The following is a 20,820-nucleotide window of genomic DNA, read 5'->3' as shown; positions in this document are numbered from 1 at the left end:
TATGTAAGAGTTATTGTTGCTCTAGTCCTCTCCAGCCCGGGTTGCGGTCTTACTTTATATCATGTATGCCTAATGGGTATAAAGTCATAGCTCACTGTGGCTTTAATTTTTATTTCTGAGATTGCTTTGAGGTTGAGCAACTTTTCACATATTGTTCTGTGTTCTTTTTCTTTAATTTTTTTTAATGTTCATTTATTTTATTTTTTTTAATGTTTTTATTTATTTTTGAGACAGAGAGAGACAGAGCATGAGCAGGGGAGGGGCAGAGAGAGAGGGAGACACAGAATCTGAAGCAGGCTCCAGGCTCTGAGCTGCCAGCACAGAGCCCGATGCGGGGCTCGAACTCACAGAGTGTGAGATCATGACCTGAGCTGAAGCCGGACGCTTAACCGACTGAGCCACCCAGGTGCTCCAGTGTTCGTGTATTTTTGAGAGAGAGTGAGAGACAAAGTGTGAGCAGGGGAGGAACAGAGAGAGAGGTAGACACAGAATCCGAAACAGGCTCCAGGTTCTGAGCCTGATGCGGGGCTCAAACTCACAAACCAGTTATGACCTGAGCTGAAGTAGGATGCTCAACCGACTGAGCCACCCAGGTGCCCCTCTGTGTTCTTGTTTGTAAAGAGTGTGTTCAGATCTTTGGTCCATTTTGCTATTAAGTGGTTTGTTTTTTTTCTGTGAATTCGTGTAACAACATAACACTGTTCATTGACTTTTTAAAAATTTTAGCCATACTTTTCATTTCTATAAGTAACATTTGGTTTTTTTTTCAGATATGCCTGAACATTTTTAAGTCTCTTGTAACTTTTAGTTTTAAAATATGTTGATTTTTTCCGTTTTATTATGGTGATTTTAAACATGAAAAAAATTGTACAGTGAATATCCATATATACACTAGCTAGATTCTTCAGCTAAACATTGTGGTATATTTGCTTTGGAATATTTGTCCATTTACCCATTCCTCTTTCCATTCATCAGTTTATCTCATTTTTTGATGCATTTTGAAATAAATGGTAGACATCAATAGCCTTTACCTCCAAACACCTCATCATGCATATGAATAACTGACATAGGGGTGCCTGGGTGGCTCAGTCAGTTAAGATTAAGTGTCTGACTTCAGCTCAGGTCATGATCTCACAGCTCGTGAGTTTGAGCCCCGCGTTAGGCTCTGTGCTGACAGAGCCAGGAGCCTGCTTCAGATTCAGTGTCCCTCTCTCACTCTGCCCCTCCCCTGCTCATGCTCTGTCTCTCTCAAGAATAAATAAACATTAAAAAATATTAAATAAATAAATAAATGACATATATATACTCTTTCTTTTTATTTTTTTAAATTTATTTACTTTGAGAGAGAGTAAGCAGAGGAGGGGCAGATAGAGAGAGGGAGAGAGAGAATCCCTAGCAAATTCCACACTGTCAGCAAAGAGCCAAATGTGGGGCTCGAACTCATGAACCGTGGGATCATGACCTGAGACAAAATCAAGAGTCGGATGGTTAACTAACCGAACCACCCAGGTGCCCCTATATATTCTTTTTTTTTTGTAATGTTTATTCATTTTTTGAAACAGAGAGACAGAGACAGAGTACGAGCAGGGGAGGAATAGAGAGACTTGGGGGGACACAGAATCTGAAGTAGGCTCCAGGCTCCAAGCTGTCAGCAGAGAGCCCGACAAGGGGCTTGAACCCACAAACCATGAGATCATGACCTGAGCCGAAGTTGGACACTTAACCAATTGACCCACTCGGGCACCCCTATTCTTTCTTTAATGTAAAGTTCATATACATTGAAGTGCACAAAACTAACCTGTGCTATGAGGTGCATTTTGACAAATACATATACCTGTGTAACTCAAACCAATCACGTTATACAACATAGCACCAGTCCAGATAATTCTCTCTACACCCTTTTCCAATCAGTCCAGTACCCATTACCCCAGAGGCAATGCTATTTTTATTATGTTCACTCTAACTTAGTTTTACCTATTCATAAAGTTGAATTATACAGTATAGATTCTTTTGTGTAAACCTTCTTTGACCAAACATGTTGTTCTTGAGATTAATCCATGTTTCATGTATAAGTAGCTCGTTCCTCTTTACTACTGAGTAGTAATCCATTGTCTGAAAATACCACAGTTTATTTAGACCTTCTCCCTTTGATGAACACCTGGGCAGTTTTAAATTTTTGACTACTATAAATAAAGTGGCTATGAACATTCTTGTACAAGTCTGCTCAGACATATGTTTTGAATTTTCTTCGTCATAGAGTATATATGTGTTTACTTTTGTAAGAAACTGCCAGAATTCTTCTTAGAGTATTTGTACCATTTTATATTTCCAGCAACAGTATATAACAAAAGTTTCTTTATATCCTTGCCAGCATTTGGTGTTGCCAGTCTTAAATTTCAACCATTTTTGTGGATTTATAGTGTTTTCTCATTGTAGTTGCAATTTGCATTTCACTGAATAATGTGATATTCATTAATAATGTGATATTAGACATCTTTTCATGTACTTATCAGCTATATTTTGCTGTATTCACTGGTTGCCTTTTTCTTTTCTTAACAGTGGCTTTTGAAGACTAAACTTTTAAATTTGTGATGAAGTTTCAACTAACCAATTTTTTTTTCTTTTTTTGTGGCTTGTTTTATCCAAGAAATGTTCGCCTATTCCAAAGTCACAAAGATTTTTTCTAAGTGTGCTTCTAGTTTTAATAGCTTTAGTGTTTCCATTTAGGTCTGTGATCTATTTGAGTTACTTTGGTTTACAGTGTGAGGTAAAGGTTAATAGTACTTTCTTTCATATGGATATGAACTATTTTAGTATAGTTTGTCGAAAAGATTATCCTTTTTGCATTGAGTTACTGGTGTAACATTTTTGAAAATCTGTCAACCGTGTATGTATAGAGATATTTCTGGACTCTAAATTCTGTTCCATTGACCTGTAGCATTTTTCTGCAATACACTACTGCCTTGGTTATTCTAGTTTTATACTAATTCTTAAAATCCTATATGTGAACCCCCCTAAAGTTTAAGCCTTTTGGTTGTTCTAGTTCCTTTGCATATCTATTTGAAATTTAGCATCAGCTTCACATTTTGAATGGGACTGTATTTAATCTTTCTAACCAATCTGTGGTGAATTGTATTTTCATAATATTGAGTCTTCCAGTCAATGACTGTGGTATATTGCCCCATTTATTTAGGTCTTTAGTTTCTCTCAGCAGTGTTTTGTGGTTCTCGTCTTACAGGTCTTACATGTATCTTAATAAATTTATTCCAGAGTATTTCAAGTTTAGTGATGTACTGTAAATAGAATTGTATTTTTTATTTCATTTTCGAATTATTTTTTGCTAATATATAGAAATACTGCTGTTTTTAACATTGTTGTTTCCTTGCAGTCTTGCTGAATTGAAATATTAGTTCCGTTAGCTTTTTTATACATTCGTTAAGATTTCATATGTACATGATCCTGTCACCATCAAGTAAAAAAATTAAAAAAAAATTTTTTTTAATGTTTATTTGAGAGGGAGATAGAGTATGAGCCAGAGAGGGGCAAAGAGAGAGGGAGACCACAATCTGAAGCAGACTCCGGGCTCTGAGCTGTCAGCACAGAGCCCAATGCAGGGCTCGATCTCATGAACCACTAGATCATGACCTGAGCCGAAGTTGAACGCCTAACCAACTGAGCCACCCACACACCCCAAGCAAGAACAGTTTTACTTCTTCATTTCCAATCTATATGCCTTTTATTATGATGGGCTTTTGTTTGTTTTGTTTTTATTTTTGTGCTTTATTTCAGGGTTAGGTCTTCTGGTAAAATGTTGACTAGAAGTAGTGAGAATGGATATCCTTACCTTGTTCCTGATTTGGGGGAAAAATATTTAGTCTTTTGCCATAAATTCTGATGTTGACTGTTGGTTTTTCATAAATGTCCTATTTAGGTTGACTGAGTGAGCCCTTCTCTGTTCCTAATCTGCTGAGTCTTTTTATCAGAAAGATTGTCAAATACTTTTTTGCTTCATTAATTGACCTGATATATATTAATTCTGTTAACATGATGAATAGCATTGGTTGATTTTTCTAATAGTAAGTTCAGCCTTGTATATCTGAGTTAATGATATCTTATGGTCATGTATTACGCTTTTGCATTGCTGGATTCAGTTTGCTAGCATTTCATTGTGGATCTTTGCATATGTTGTCATGAATGAATATGGTACTTCATTTTCTATTCTTGTAATGTCTTTGTGGGGTTTTGTTATCAGGGTATTCCTGACTTCATAAATTGAGTTGGGATGTTGGGACACCTAAGTGGCTCAGTCGGTTAAGCATCCACCTTCAGCTCAGGTCATGATCTCATGGTTCGTGGGTTTGAGCCCCTCATCAGGCTCTGTGCTGACATCTCAGAGCCTGGAGCCTGCTTCAGGTTCTGTGTCTCCCTCTCTCTCTGCTCCTCCCCTGCTCGTAATCTGTCTCTCTCTCTCTCTCAAAAATAAATAAACATTAAAAAAATAAAAATAAATAAAATGAGTTGGGATGTGTTTCATTTTTCTCTCTTTCTTAAAGCTTCTTTAGGATTGATATTATTTCTTCCTTGAAAGATTGATGATAGCATTTATCAGTGAAGCCATCTGGACCTGGGGTTTTCTTTTGTGGAAGGTTTTAAATTAATGAATTCAATTTCAAAAGCTGTTCATGTTTTCTGTTTTTCTTAGTTGTTTTTCTTTTTTTCAAAAAAAAATTTTTTTTTTTAACATTTGTTCATTTTTTGAGAGACAGAGAGAGATAGAGCACAAGCAGGGGAGAGGCAGAGACAGAGGGAGACACAGAATCTGAAGCAGGCTCCAGGCTCTGAACTGTCAGCACAGAGCCTGACATGGGGGCTCAAACTCACAAACTGTGACATCATGACCTGAGCCGAAATTGGCCACTTAACCGACTGAGCCACCCAGGCACCCCAGTTTTGTTTTTTAATGTTTTCTTTTTAAGTTTTTAATGTTTATTTATTATTTTGAGAAAGAGACAGATGTGAGCGGGGGAGGGGCAGAGAGGGAGACACAGAATCTGAAACAGGCTCCAGACTCTGAGCTTTCAGCACAGAGCCTGACGCAGGGCTTGAACTCTCGGACCACGAGATCATGACCTGAGCCGAAGTCAGGTGCTTAACCAACTGAGCCACCCAGGCACTCCTATTTAATTATTTTTGAGAGAGAGAGGGAGACAGAATCTCAAGCAGACTCCGTGCTGTCAGCACAGTCTGATGTGAGGCTCTGAACTCACTAACCATGAGATCACAACCTGAGCCAAAATCAAGAGTCGGATGGATGATCAACCAAATGAACCACCCACGCTCCCCTGTTTTTCTTATTGGTTAATTTTAGGGACTCTAAAATTGTACATGGATTTCTTTTTTTCCTTTTTTTTAAGATTTTATTTTTCAAGTTATATCTACACCCGGTGTGGAGCTCGAACTTTCAACTCCGAAATCCAAAAAAAAAAAAAAAAAAAGAGTTGCATGCTCTACTAACTGAGCCAACCAGGCACCCTGTAAAGTTATACGTGAATTTTCAACTATGCTGGCGTTGACACTCCTAACCCCAGCATTGTTCAAGAGTCAACTGTATGCTAACTAATTTGGATGTAAATTATAAAAAAGTTTTTTTAATTAAATAAAAAAATAAAATATTAAAAAAAATAAAGCAAACAGCAGAAATATGAGCACTGAATTTACCCGACCAGAAAATAAGTAAGAAAATCACCTACAAACCCTTGCAAGAGACATCTATTTCAGCAAGGCAGAGAATTGTGGACCCTTTATGTGATGAAATATGTAAGTGAAGATATGTGGGTCTGTGTATGGATGCAAAGTGATTAAATTGGGTACTTACTGTTAAAAAAAAAAGTCAACTGTACTTTCATTTTATTTATTTATTTAGCTATCTTTTTTTTAATTTAACTTTATTTTTTATTTTTTAAAATTTACATCCAAATTAGTGTATAGTGAAGCAATGATTTCAGGAGTAGATTCCTTAATGCCCCTTGCCCATTTAGCCCATCCCCCCTCCCACAACCCCTCCAGCAACCCTCAATTTGTTCTCCATATTTATGAGTCTCTTGTTTTGTCCCCCTCCCTGTTTTTATATTATTTTTGTTTCCCTTCCCTTATGTTCATCTGTTTTGTCTCTTAAAGTCCTCATGTCAGTGAAGTCATATGATTTTTGTCTTTCTATGACTAATTTCTCTTAGCATAATACCCTCCAGTTCCATCCACATAGTTGCAAATGGCAAGATTTTATTCTTTTTCATTGCCGAGTAATACTCCATTGTATATATATACCACATTTTCTTTATCCATTCATCCATCGATGGACATATGGGCTCTTTCCATCCTTTAGCTATTGTCGATAGTGCTGCTATAAACATGGGGGTGCATGTGTCCCTTCGAAACAGCATACCTGTATCCCTTGGATAAATGCCTAGTAGTGCAATTGCTGGGTTGTAGGGTAGTTCTATTTTTAGTTTTTTGAGGAACCTCCATACTATTTTCCAGAGTGACTGCACCAGCTGGCATTCCCACCAACAATGCAAGAGAGACCCTCTTTCTCCACATCCTCGCCAACATCTGTTGTTGCCTGAGTTGTTAATGTTAGCCATTCTGACAGGTGTAAAGTGGTATCTCAGTGTGGTTTTGATTTGTATTTCCCTGATGATGAGTGTTGTTGAGCAGTTTTTCATGTGTCGGTTGGCCACCTGGTTGTCTTCTTTGGAGAAGTGTCCATTCATGTCTTTTGCCCATTTCTTCACTGGATTATTTGTTTTTTGGGTGTTGAGTTTGATAAGTTCTTTTGGATACTAACCATTTATCTGATACGTCATTTGCAAATATCTTCTCCCATTCTGTTGGTTGTCTTTTAGTTTTAATGATTGTTTCCTTCACTGTGCAGAAGCTTTTTATTTTGATGAGGTCCCAGGAGTTCATTTTTGCTTTTGTTTCCCTTGCCTCTGGAGACATGTTGAGTAAGAAATTGCTGCGAGCAAGATCAAAGAGGTTTTTGCCTGCTTTCTCTTCGAGGATTTTGATGGCTTCCTGTCTTACGTTGAGGTCTTTCATCCACTTTGAGTTTATTTTTGTGTATGGTGTAAGAAAGTGGTCCAGGTTCATTCTTCTGCATGTCGCTGTCCAGTTTTCCCAGCACCACTTGCTAAAGAGAATGTCTTTATTCCATTGGATCTTCTTTCCTGCTTTGTCAAAGATTAGTTGCCCATACGTTTGTGGGTCCATTTCTGGGTTCTCTATTCTATTCCATTGATCTGAGTGTCCGTTCTTGTGCCAGTACCATACTGTCTTGATGATTACAGCTTTGTAGTATAGCTTGAAGTCTGGGATTGCGATGCCTCCTGCTTTGGTTTTCTTTTTCAAGATTGCTTTGGCTATTCGGGGTCTTTTCTGATTCCATACAAATTTTAGGATTATTTGTTCTAGCTCTGTGAAGAATGCTGGTGTTACTTTGATAGGGATTGCGTTGAATATGTAGATTGCTTTGGGTAATATCGACATTTTAACAATATTTGTTCTTCCTATCCATGAGCATGGAATCTTTTTCCATTTCTTTGTGTCTTCTTCAATTTCTTTCATAAGCTTTCTATAGTTTTCAGTGTATAGATTTTTCACCTCTTTGGTTAGATTTATTCCCAGGTATTTTATGGTTTATCTATCTTTTTTTTTTAAATGACCATCATAACTTTGATATTTATTTATTTATTTATTTATTTATTTATTTATTTATTTTTAATATTTATTTTTGGGAGAGCACAAGCGGGGGAGGGGCACAGAGTAGGGGACAGAGGATCCAAAGCAGGCTGTGCACTGACAGTGACAGCATTGAGCCCAATGTGGGTCTCAAACTCACAAACCATGAGATCATGACCTGAGCCAAAGTCGGGCATTCAACTCACTGAGCTGCCCAAGTGCCCCAACTGTACTTTCATTTTAAGTTCCTCTTTTAATTTCTATATTTTTAAGCTCAGATCTGAAAACTTTTCTCTCTTCTTTTTAAAAAAAAATTTTTTTAATGTTTGTCTTTGAGAGACAGAGCACCAGCAGGGGAGGGGCAGAGAAAGAGGGAGATACAGAATCTGAAGCAGACTCCAAGCTCTGAGCTGTCAGCACAGAGTGCAGGGCTTGAACTCACAAACCAGGAGATCATGACCTGAGCCGAAGTCGGCTGCTCAACTGAGTGAGCTACCCAAGTGCCCCAACTGTACATTCATTTTAAGTTGCCCTTTTAATTTCTGTATTTTTTATCTTAGATCTGAAACCTTTTTTCTCTTCTAATACAAGTACTTACCTTTAAAGCACTGCTTTAGTTGTATGATTTAAATAATTTTAAGTTTAGGGGCGCCTGGCTGGCTCAGTTGGTTAAATGTCCGACTTCAGCTCAAGTCATGATCCCGTGGTTTGTGAGTTCAAGCCCCACGTCAGGCTCTGTGCTAACAGCTCAGAGCCTGGAGCCTGCTTCAGATTCTGTGTCTTCCTCTCTCTCTTCCCTACCCCTCTATTTGTGCTCAGTCTCTCTCTCTCTCTCTCAAAAATAAACATTAAAAAAATAACAAATACGGTTATTAAATAATTTTAAGTTCATTGAGACTTGTTTATGACTCCGCATATGAATTATTTTGATGAAGGTTCTATCTGTGCTTGAAAAGAATGGGTATTCTGTTATTAGATGGAGTTATATATAAATGTCAGTTCATTCAATTTGTTATTGAACTATTTGAAGCAGTGTTAAGTCCTCTGTATTCTCACTGATTTTCTGTCTGCTTGTTCTATCCCTAACAGGGGAATATCTAAACCTCTAATTGTCATTGTGAATTGGTTGGTTTCTCATTTTGCTTTTGTTTTTTGCTTGTGCATTTTGAAGCTGTTTTTATTTTTATTTGTTTTATGTTTATTTATTTTGGGAGAGAGAGTACAAGTGCGGGAGGGTCAGAGAAAGAGGGAGAGAGTATCCCAAGCAGGCTCTGCGCTGACAGTGCAGAGCCCAACGCGGAGCTCGAGCTTGCGAACAATGAGATCGTGACCTGAGCCGAAACCAAGAGTTGGACGCTTAACTGACTGAGCCACCCAGGCACCCCTGAAGTTGAGTTCATACATACGTAGGGTTGTTATATCTTCTTGTTGAAATTACCCCTTCATTTATGCAATGTCTGTTGTTATGTGTGGCAGTATTCCTTGATCTGTAGTCTATTTGGTTTATATTAATATGACCATACCTGTTTTCTCCTGGTTTGTGTTTGCATGACCAATCTTTTTTCATCCTTTAACCTATGGCTCTCTTTATATTTATTTGAAGTGGATTTCTTTTCAATAGCATTAGTTAGGTCTTGCTTTTTTTTTCTAGTTTGACAATCTCTACCTTTCCTTTGACATTTTTTAGTTTTGAATTATGTTTATATTAAATGTAATTTTTAGGGGCACCGGGGTGGCTCAGTCAGTCAAGCATTCAACTTCAGCTCAGGTCATGATCTCACGGTTTGTGAGTTCGAGCCCCACGTCGGGCTCTGTGCTGACAGCTTGGAGCCTGGAGCCTGCTTCAGATTCTGTGTCTCCCTCTCTGTCTGCCCCTCCCCCACTTGCACTCTGTCTCTCTCTCAAAAATAAATAAACATTAAATAAATAAATAAATAAATAAATAAATAAATGTAATTTTTAACATAGCTTGACTTAAATAAATGCTGTTATTTAGGGGCGCCTATGTGGCTCAGTCAGTTGAACATCTGACTTTGGCTCAGGTCATGATCTCATGGTTCGTGAGTTCGAGCCCTTCATCGGCCTGTGTAGTGACAGTTCGGAGCCTGGAGCCTGCTTCAGATTCTGTATCCCCCTCTCTCTCTGTCCCTCCCCTACTCATGCTCTGTCTCACTCACTCTCTCAAGAATAAACATTAAAAAAAAATTTAAATATGTTATTATTTGTTATCTATTTGTCCTAACTGTGGTTTATACCTTTTTTCTTTCTCTGCTGCCTTTATCTTCATTTGAATTAATTGAGGTTTGGTTTGGTTTTTGTCTTAGAATTTTATGTTAACATCACTAATGATTTATCTCTGTTGTTTTACTTTTTTGTGTGTGTGTTTATTTATTTCTTATTTTATTTTATTTTATTTCTTTCTGTACTCGATTTTCCATCTGATATCATTTTTCTTACTATAGAATTTCTTTATCATTTCTTTTTTTTTTAATGTTTATTTATTTATTTTTGAGAGAGAGTGTAAGCACAAGCAGGGGAGGGGCAGAGAGAGGGAAAGGGAGACACAGAATCTGAAACAGACTCCAGGCTCTGAGCTATCAGCACTGATCCTGATGTGGGGCTTGAACCCATGAACCATGAGATCATGACATGAGCCAAAGTTGGATGCTCAACTGACTGAGTTACCCAGGCGCCCCTTTTATCACTTCTTATAGTGCAGTTCTGGTGGTGATTAGTTCTTTCATTATTTATTTCTCTGAAACAGTCCTTATGTTACTCTTGATTTTTTTTTAACCATGGGTTATGTAGGAATATGTTGTTTTGTATCTAAATATTCAAGTTATCATTATCTTACTGATTTCTCTGTTAATTCCTTTGTGGTCAGGTAATATACCTACTATGGTTTGAGTCCTTTTAAGTTACTGAGACTTGCTTTATCATCCAGATTGTCATCTATTATGGTAAATGTTCTATGGGCACTTGAAATAAACATACATGCTGCTACTGTCATATTGTCAGATGAAGAGTTCTGTAAATATCTGTTATAATGTAGTTCACAGTTTTTGTATTGTTACTGATTTTCTGAATGCCGTTCTATTAATTACTGTGATTTGTAATTCGTGTTTTCTTTTTTCTCTAATTTTAAGATTTTCTCTTCATATTGATTTCCTATAATTTGGTAATTGTGTACCTTGATAGGGTTTTCATTCTTTCTTTTTTTCTTGGGGTTCCTTGAGCATCTTGGATATATGGAATAGTTTTGGAATATTTTGGAATACTTGATTTATTCAAATATTTTTCTCTCTTCCTCCATTGTCTCTAGAACTTAGTTACATATATATTAGACAACCTGTTACTAACCTTCAGATCACTTCATTTGCTCCTCATTAAAAAAAAAGTCTCTTTCTGTTTCAGTTTCTATTGCTGTCTTCAAGTTCACTGATGTTTTCTTCCACAGCATCTAATATGCTGTTAATCCTTTCCATTTAGTTTTTCGTTTCAGGAATTACATTTTTCTCATTCCTAGAAGTTCTGTTTGGTTCTTTTAATATTTTCCATTTCTCTTCTCATTTTGTTTTCTTTGTGCCCTTAAATGTATGTGTAAGAGCTAAAGTCCTTGTCTGCCAATACTATATTCTCTATCATTTACAGCTTTGTTTTTATGATTTTTCCTACTGGTTAGGGGTTTTGTATTACTAATTTTTTGTATGTTTAGTAATTTTTCTTAGAGTGTGTGCATTGTGAGTTTTATGATGTTGAATTCTAGACTTCGTTGTCTTTCTTTAAAGAATGTTGGACTTTATTCTAGCAGGAGTTAAATCACTTGCACATTTCTTTGACTTGTTTTGTTTTGTTGTTTTTTTGAGAGGTCACAAGTGAATGAAGGGCAGGGAGAGAGGGAGAAGGAGAGAGAGAGAGAGAGAGAATCCCATGAGGGGCAGAGAGAGAGGGAAACAGAGAGAAGCAGGGCTCACCTGAAGTGGGACTCATGTTCACCCAAAGCAGGGCTCTTGTTCACCCCATGTGGTACTACTTGTGGTCACCTGAAGTGGGGCTCTAGCTCACCTGAAGCAGGGCATAAGCTCACCCAAAGTGGGACATGAACTCACCCCATATGGGACTCTAACAAACCATGAGATCATGACCTGAGCTGAACTCAGATCCTTAACCAACTGAGCCACCCAAGCACCCCTCTTTGACCTTTTCATGGCTTGTTTTCAAGCTTTTTAAGGTAGATTTTAGAGTAATGTTAGCTTATCAATATACGACAAGGGATGATGTTTCTGGGATGTCTTTCATATGTCCTCTGTTTCCACAGATAAATCTTCTTTACTCTAGGAGGTGTTTGGTCAGAACTCAAACATCTCTCAGCCCTGTGTGAGCTGAGAGAATTGTTCACCTTACAATAGTCCACCAGTAGTTCTTGTTTTTTGTTTTTTTCTTCTTTTAGGGGTTTAGAACATTTCTTTTTTTGTCTCTCCTCATAATATTTAGTGCGGTAATACAAAAATGTGGTCTTTATAATTGTAATGAGTAAAGCCTACAAGCTGAAGAGAGATAAAAGTGACATTTGAGTATATGAACTGTCATGTGGGATGCATAGAAAAGTAGTGACTTATTTCTCCAGGGAATTTTAAATGAGTGGCAAAATTATAATATATAGAAATTACCAAGTAAAGAAGAATTTCCAAGTGAGAACAACCTGATATTTAAAATTCTCTTTCTTTTGCTTCCATGAAATTACAAAAAGTTGGTTTTTTTCCCTTTTTCTTTGACTATTCCTTTTTTTTTTTTCCTGCTATTATTTCTTCTCCCTTTCTAGGGACTCTTTTTTTTTTCTTTCATCACTCTCTTTGCTAATATTCTTAGACATCTCATCCATTTTCTTGGTTTAATATTTATCTCCATGCAGATTATGTGCATGTTTACATATACTGCTCACACCTGTCTTCCGAGATGCAGACTTGAATTTTCGAATTCCTGTTGAGGGGCAGTTCAATTTGTATTACCCTATTATTTCAAATAAATATACCAAAAACCTGAAGCTTTATACTCTCTCCAAATTATTTCCTCTCTTCTCTTTTTCTCTCAATGGATCCCGGCTCTTGTCTTATGTCACCTGTTCCTAAAGCCTTACAGTCAGCCATCGTTGATACCTCCGTCATATAAGTAATTGCCAAGCCTCATTAATTTGCCTTTTTCAGTGCTTCTCATGTCTTTCCTCTCATTCTGAGTTCTGCTGTAACATCTATTTATTCATTCATTTAACAATTACTTGTTAAAATCCTGTATGTGCAAGGACTTTTCCCATAACAAGTAGGAATTATATGATTTCTACAAGTAACAGAATGCTCAGAAATGATAGGACCCAATAAGTACTTGTGAAATGACTCACTAAATGAATATATTAGGTTGAACTATATGAAACTGTCATTTAAGGTCACGGTGGCCAAATGTCAGCAATTTCATATGTCCAACAGATATACTACTATTAAGAATCATACTAATATGAAGGAAAGAAATACATACTAAGTTATTTCTAATGCTGTTAATGTTGTATATAACTTCTTTCATTAAACTATAAAACTTGACTTTTCTCTTCTTTGCCTACCAGGAAACGCGAAATTATCCAGAATCATACCCACAGCTGCCGAGGGATGAAACAGTGGAAAACCCTCATCTCCAGAAGCACATTCTGGAATTAGCGTCCATTCTGGATGTTCGAAACGTGTTCCTCGAGAGTACCATAGATGACTATTAAAACAAAAACCCTCTTGTTGAAACAATTTTTCATTTGCCACAGATTTTACATGGTGCAGTTTTATAATGTGATGACAGACACATAGTGGTGTTACTTAGTTTTAATTTTTTTAATTTAAGGCCACCATTTTAAAAACAAACAAAAATTGGTCAAACTTTTAGGGTAACCGTTTTAAAATACAGTCTTTCAAGTCTTTTAAAAAACTCAATTAATCTTGGAATTTTTACTTTTCAGTTTTGAGGTACAGCTGCTTACCTCCAACATTTAAGCCTACACACAAACAGTCACTGTTCTCACCCTCAGAAGAGTAAATCATTTATTTTTATATAATGAGGAAAATCCAGCTCTTATACTTGGACCTTAAATGTGTGGATTTAGGAAATATCTCATTGTTCACAAAGATGAAACTAGCCAGCATGGACTATTAAAAATCAAGAACAGAGTCTTTCCATAATATTTCTTTTCATTCCAACTTAGTAGGGTAGTCAAATGTATGATTCTTTGAAGAATAATCGAGGCAATTTTTGAAATCATTTAATTCATTAAATACTGTCACAATTTCGGAAACTGTATAGGATCGATTTGCATCTTAAATTTTTAATTGGAGTCTTAAGATGATAAATATCACTTGGAATGTGTGATCCCTGTGTTATCATGAGCTGTGCTGGCATATTTTGTTTTCTTTATAATCTGAATACTGGAAATGACGAAAAGTATTTCAGTCAGAAAATCAGATTGTTGGTTTCATAATACGATTTTTCCATGAGGAATTCTATTTAAACTCTTAATTCACGATACCAGGTTTAAAGATTATCCAGATTGAAGGCTGTGGCATATAGTACAGAGTTTATAATCTTTTTGCCTAGTTCACATTTATGAAACTTCAAAGTCAGAGGTGTCAGTAATTTTAGTTGGGGGCAACTGAATTGTTTAGCTTAAAATGGAAGTAACTTTTGCATTGACAATTTGGAAATAAGATTTTTAAGAACTCCTTATATTTAATATTTTATATTCATGCACAAGTTTTTTTTTATTATTTTAAATAGGACTCAGTATATAATATAAAGATTTTTGTGTTCTTTCTTCTCTGTCATCCCCTTCATAATTTCATACGCATTAGCTATGATGTTTTGGATTTTTTCCCCCTTCTTTTGACTCGACAGCATTCAAGTTCCGAAATCTATGAATCAAAAGCCCTTCTACCTAATTTTCTGTGCAGGCTCACATGCTACCTCTGGCAGTTCCAGGGGACATAAGGTGATTGCTTTTGGTGCCTCTTTCCTGTGTCCTTAGGGAAATTTTACTGTAATATTTTTAGCTTGGCTTTCATTTCAGGCATAGGAAATTATTTGGGTCTAACTTATTCGTATACCTGTTCCAATTTGATGATTTTTTTCATCTGAAATCTTGAAATCATTGTTCTTAGGTTTGGGGGACTTTGTGATATTTCATTAATTTTTTCTCATTATTTTTGTTTGTTCTTTTAAACATTATTTCAGAAAGCTTTAGAAAATTTATCCTGGAGGGAGATTTCCTTTGCCCATTGGGTTGTTTTTCTTTATCAGATAAAGACTGTTTTTCCCATTTTTCAGTACCTTAATAAACTTAATAGCTTTCCTTCCATAACAGTGTTCACCTGGATTACAGCAATAGACTGACCTCTTGTTTCAATTCCCCTGAAGTTCTGTGCCAGTAACATACCTAACAACACGTGCTTTTCTGACTTCTGATGCTTAAAATAGTATTTATCCTCCTGAGCTTTATTCTTACCTGTTTTTAGCAGAAAGAACACTGATCTGAGAACTAGGAGACCTGAGTTCTTGTCCTGGCTTTCTTGGTAACTAGCTTTATGCCCTTTGACAAGTGTCTTCATGTTTCTGTTTTATAGTATTCTCATCTATAAAACAAAGGCATTGACCCAAGGTCCTATTCAGTTCTCTGGTTCTGTAATTAAAATTTGGATTCCAAATAATTCATTTCCCTACCCCTGCCACCTGGAAAACTAGTTTCCGTGATTTTAGCATGAACATTTTCTTTTCTAAGTCATATTTAACTTTTCTTTATTCACAAAAGTATTTGGGTCTCAGTTAATGTAAAAACTAATCTCTTGAAGAAATTAGAGCTTTTGCAATTAGAAACATGTTTGTCCAAGAACAAGGGGTCTTAGAAATCACAAGTTTAGATGATGACATTGTTTCTTGAGCTGATAGTAATTTCCTATTGGTAGTTAAAAATCTAAAGTGAGCCAAAGTGATCTTGAATCTTCAAGAGAGGAAAACTGTGCTAGAAAATTCTAAACCGTTGTTTCATTCATGCCTTCAAAAGAACATGGTACTGAACAACAGCTAGACTCCAGATTTTGGTCTAGGCATTGGGAAAGCAAACAAATTAGGTTTAAAATTCCTTGTCTTCATGAAGCTTACATTTTAGGAGGAGAAGCCAGGCAATAAACATAATAAGTAAGTAAATTTATATTAGACAGTTATAAGTAGTATGAGGAAAATTTGAGCATGGTAAGGGAAACGATTCAATTGTTTCTGGACAAACAGTGTCTGAGTGATCAGGGTAGGCCTTATTGAGATTACATTTGTGCAAACACTTCATGGTTTTTTTTTTTCACTTTTTATTGTGAAAACTTTAGGCAAACATAGAATTTAGCAAATTGTTTTATACCCATCACCCAGCTTCTACATTTTAAGACATTACTTTAATCAAGGAAAAAGAAATATAAAAGGACAATCACCTATAGACGATGGCAACTAATCTCTTTTTCAATGCATACTGCTCCCCTTTATAAATATAAAAATATTAAGCCCTTTATTTATTTCATTTTAGAATTCATAGAAATTTAAACATTGGAACTAAGAACAAAGCAAAGCAATGGGAAAAAGCACTTCTTTGTTTTCAAATTGCACAAACTCCCCCTGGAGATTCTGATAGTCTCTCACCTCCCTTAAGAATCACTGCAAACGAAACAAAGCGTAAGATTGCAAGAAGTCACTTACATACAAAACAATGTTAAGCACAACGGAATTATTTTCCCTTTCATTAATTATGTATTTCTGAAGTTGGTAAAGCAGCTATTTTATCTCTTTTTCAGAAGAGAAATCTGAGACCCCAAAAAACTATAGATTTATTCATAGTGGCAGAGCTAGAGCTGAAACTCAAATCTCCTAACCTCAGCCCAGTCTTACTAGTAGCTCAGGTTGATTTCTATAATGAACAAGAAAAGAATAATTAGAGATTTATATTTTGGCACAAAAGGTTATGGTATTTTAAAATTATATCAAATATTGAAACCAGGAAATCAGTCATCCCTAGCAAATTTTTATTAATTATAAGAAATCCCCAAGCCAAACAATTTAGTCTTGATTCTAGCCAGGATATATTTTTTGTATGTGTGTGTGTGTGTGTTTTCCTCCTAGGAAGTGGTGCTCTCAAAACCTCTCAAAGCACATAGAATTTATTGTACCCTTTATATTTTTACCAAGTTGAAATGTTTTGAGATTATAGAAGCAAAGTGCAATCTAGTCGTGGCTGAAATTTTCCTGATACAGGATCTGGGTTTTCTTTTTTTCCTTAGTTGTGGCTACTGCCCCTTATTTTCTCCTTGTAATAGAATTCTCTGAAACAGATTAGGTGGTAATTGTACTGAGTTTCATTGAGGAAAAAGCATCCAATCTGATTCATATAGCAATTGTGGGGTTTTCTTTAGCTTTCTTCTCCAACTTGAATCTCTGACCAGTATGACTTCGTAACTTTGTCTCTTAGAAGGGATTTGGACTCAGTTGAAAAATCTTGTAGTAATCCACGGGGACTTGTAATCAGCCTGATATATACAGAACATTCTGGACTGGAAATAGAGTAAGGTGCCAAGGTGTGTAGACTTGGCTAGTGCCAGTGATTCAGAACCACCTCCCTACCCTAAGTGAGTAAAAAGATTTGATACGAATATGAATGGTATGAATCTCCTGGTGATATTTTGGGTGTGTATGTTGCTGTGTGTGTTTGGAGAGTATAAAGGGTATTTACATTGAGGGCTCTTTTGTTGACCTTATTTATTTGAAAATCCTATTTTATTTGTAATCGCATGTGTATATTTTTGTGATGCTAAATGCAATCTCTGTGTATACTTTTTTGTATATATGTACAGATTTGTAAATATATTGGTATGCAGTGATACAGTATGTGTATATTATATACCCATACCCATTGTGGGCTGAATTTATTTAAGTTCTGTGAGGACATCATAGTGGCATTGTTCATGCTGCTGTAATTAGGTTGTGGCTGTATCTCATTCATGAGCCTCTATTTTGAGGGGCTTGTGTTTGGGTAAAATTGGCTAATTTGGAGTTGGAATTAGGATATGAAAACCTTAAAAGAAAGCAGGATATTCTTAGCTTTAAATCATCTGCCAATTTCCATTTAAACTGATGACAAATTAGATATAAACCTGAAAAACCTTAGTGTGTGAAATGGAGACACCAGCAGGTTCTTAAACTATATTAGTCCTTTATTTTCTTGACCCATAGTTGAGTATTATTACTGAGTAGTATTTATATTAAGAATTAAGGGGCTGTGGAAAAATGACTTTGATCACATTACAAGATAGATAGGAAACTGTCCTTTAAATTGAGAGATTTGTTTTATAGTTGCCATGCCCATACCTGATGCTAAATTTTAATTTTGGAACAGTTTTTTCACCAATGTGTCTCATTTTATATCTGTCTCTGTGAGGCAGAGAAAGGGGCATTATTAGCAAGGGGAAGGCTTTACCTCGGTGGGGTGGGATTTAATAAGGAACAGGAGAGTATTAATCTGTATATTTGCAGCAGCTGTGATTAATTTAGTCCTGTCTTGGCATTTCCTACTCTAGATTTTTCTTATCGGAGTTGCATATCAGAGATGAGTAGGCTCATCTGAGGAAATGCTTGCAGTGAATAAAATGCCTCCAGTCGTATTTCTTTGTCTCTATGAGACCACTTGTGTTCTGCAAATTGATGATATATTCACACATGAAATAGGAGTCTTAATATTAGATGCATGGCGTGCTATAAAATCCGGGCCTCCAAACCGCTACCAAGGATGATGGGGGTGGGGGGGGGGGCGGGGGGATATCCTTTTAGACGATAGTAAATATGTGCAGTGCCAACATATGAACCTATGGAATATCATAGAGCATCGATTCTCAGTTACTCCTGTCTTCACCTGGCATGTATATTTGCATGGAAGAGTGTGGGAGATGTTTAATACACACTTGAATACATTCACCGCAAAAATTAAGTAGAGGTTATTTTTGCATGATAAAATATAACTGCAAAACAACTGTTTGCTCCATTATTTTTCAGAGACTGAATCTGATATAATATTAAATTTTCTTAAATAGAGAAGTTAGTTTTACCACCCAACAAATGTCACATTTGCCTCTTCACTATATTTTGTAATAAAAATCCCAACTATTCATAACACTTCTCAATTACAGTATTAAATTTAAAATAAAGTTATAATTGCCTTTTTCTTGAGTAAATCTTAAAATTTGGTAATGTGCTATTTCTGAAAAATCAGTGAAAAATGTCCATAGTGTCTAACATTCTGTTGTTTTAGTAACCAAATCATTTATTGCAGTTGGAGTAGCAGAGCAGATGTTATGCTATTTAAAATTCACAGAACTGACTCAGGCGCAGTATGGACGTTAATTTGAGGAAAGGAGCAGCAACAAAAAGTGCAGTAGATGAGATTGACATTGTGACTATGACCTCTGTCTTTAACAGTCGTAAAGCCAGTTACTTGGCAGTTAAATAAGGTAAGAATGCTTAGGAAGCCAAGCCCTTTCCCCCATTCTGTGCTCTTAGACATTGATATGCTATTCCTATTCATGCTGAACCTCCCAGTGTTTCCTGGATAACGTGACCACTTTGCCTTTAAAAAAAAAGGCAATTCATCTTCCTCAAACTAAAATTTCAAAACACTCTATTACACTGTGTTCCAGCTTCACTGAGTTTTTGAGCAGACTAATTAAGCATGCCTTGTGTTTAGGGAAAAATAATTGATGTGTGAATGGAATCAATCACCTATCGAAGGGGAAGGGTGTCAGGATGACGTAGGGGGACATACCCTTAAATTGAGTAAAGATACATGCATTAAATTAAACTAATTTGTTGGGGCCATAGAAATATAAGTCTGTAAATATGAAATGTTTTCTTAAGCTAAAATTGGTATTTTTCACTTATTAGGTTGGTGTAGCTTTTGAGAATTCCATTTCTGTATAACATTGTTATTAATCACTGAAACCCCATTTCTTAATTTTAAAATATTTTTGTTAATTTCTTTTGTGTTTTCTTTAAAAGTTATTACTTCTCAAACTACTGTCAGCAGTGTGATTTTTTTAAAAACATTATTCAAACAGATTCAGAGTTTTTAAATAGTTTGAAGTATATCTTACTAATTCTGCACTCCAGATTCACTTAAGCCTGAAATTGATCGTAAAACATACTACATATTAGGAATATTTTCCTAGACAATCATCTTTTTGGGCATAGTATTGTTTATTGAGATACTGGTAATTTCAGGGTTCAGACTTTTACTTTTCTGATAGGCTTATGGAATGAAAGTTAATAGAGTGGAGTGATTTTATCACTTTCAGAATGAGATCAGGAATTATAGCTAGCCTTCCTACAGGTCTGCAGTAAACAGTATTTAAATTTTTTTTATCACTAGCATTCTTTTCTGAAGCTGTTGTGAATGTACACTTGTCTGTGATGAAAATTAAGGTTTGTGAACATTAAAATTTGTTTTCTCAAACATCAAATCAGTATGATCAACTACTATAAAATGTGAAATGATATTATGATAATCCCAAAGTAAATACTTCCAAACCATAGAAAAATAACCACTGCATTTAAAAATGTTTTATTCCTGCCCTCCTTTGCATGTCATGACTTCCTCCTAAATTATGTGTTGTGATGTATTAAAGATCTGCAGAAAAAAAATTACTTAGAATGTTTAGGGCAATAAGAATTTTTATTATTTCCTGAAGAATGAGAGTGTGTGTGTGTTGCTTTTTTTTTTTAGCTCTTAGTATCTTATTAAAAATAAATTTAACAGTTCAGTAAAATATTTGAGGACTTTGTAGCTTTTTCTAGTTCTCTGAATACATTCCTTTTGCCACATAGACCATATGGCTAGTTCTCCAATGATTTTTTTTGTTTGTTTTTAATAAACCTTGCTGTTTAACAATCAGAGAGTCTTATATTTTGGACACTTCTCCCAGTTGAGGTAGACAGGACTTAGGCAGATACAATGCCCTAACATTTTCACAGTAG

At 35.8% G+C, this 20,820-nt stretch overlaps 1 protein-coding gene across 2 annotated transcripts in view; it reads left to right on the top strand.

The window, feature by feature from the left end:
• SCAI (suppressor of cancer cell invasion) overlaps positions 1–17,678 on the top strand; it is a 153,658-nt gene extending 135,980 nt beyond the window's left edge. For both annotated transcript variants that reach the window (XM_045470235.1, XM_045470234.1), the window contains exon 18: positions 13,352–17,678. In XM_045470235.1, the coding sequence (XP_045326191.1) occupies positions 13,352–13,498 (147 nt within the window). In that variant the 3' untranslated portion in view covers positions 13,499–17,678. The remainder of the gene's footprint in view (positions 1–13,351) is intronic.
• Positions 17,679–20,820: the final 3,142 nt, after the last annotated feature.

The sequence above is a fragment of the Leopardus geoffroyi genome, chromosome D4 (assembly GCF_018350155.1).
Source record: "Leopardus geoffroyi isolate Oge1 chromosome D4, O.geoffroyi_Oge1_pat1.0, whole genome shotgun sequence".
Taxonomy (NCBI): Eukaryota; Metazoa; Chordata; class Mammalia; order Carnivora; family Felidae; genus Leopardus; species Leopardus geoffroyi.
Note: the sequence above shows the minus strand (reverse complement) of the source record. Positions and strands in the feature narration are given on the sequence as shown.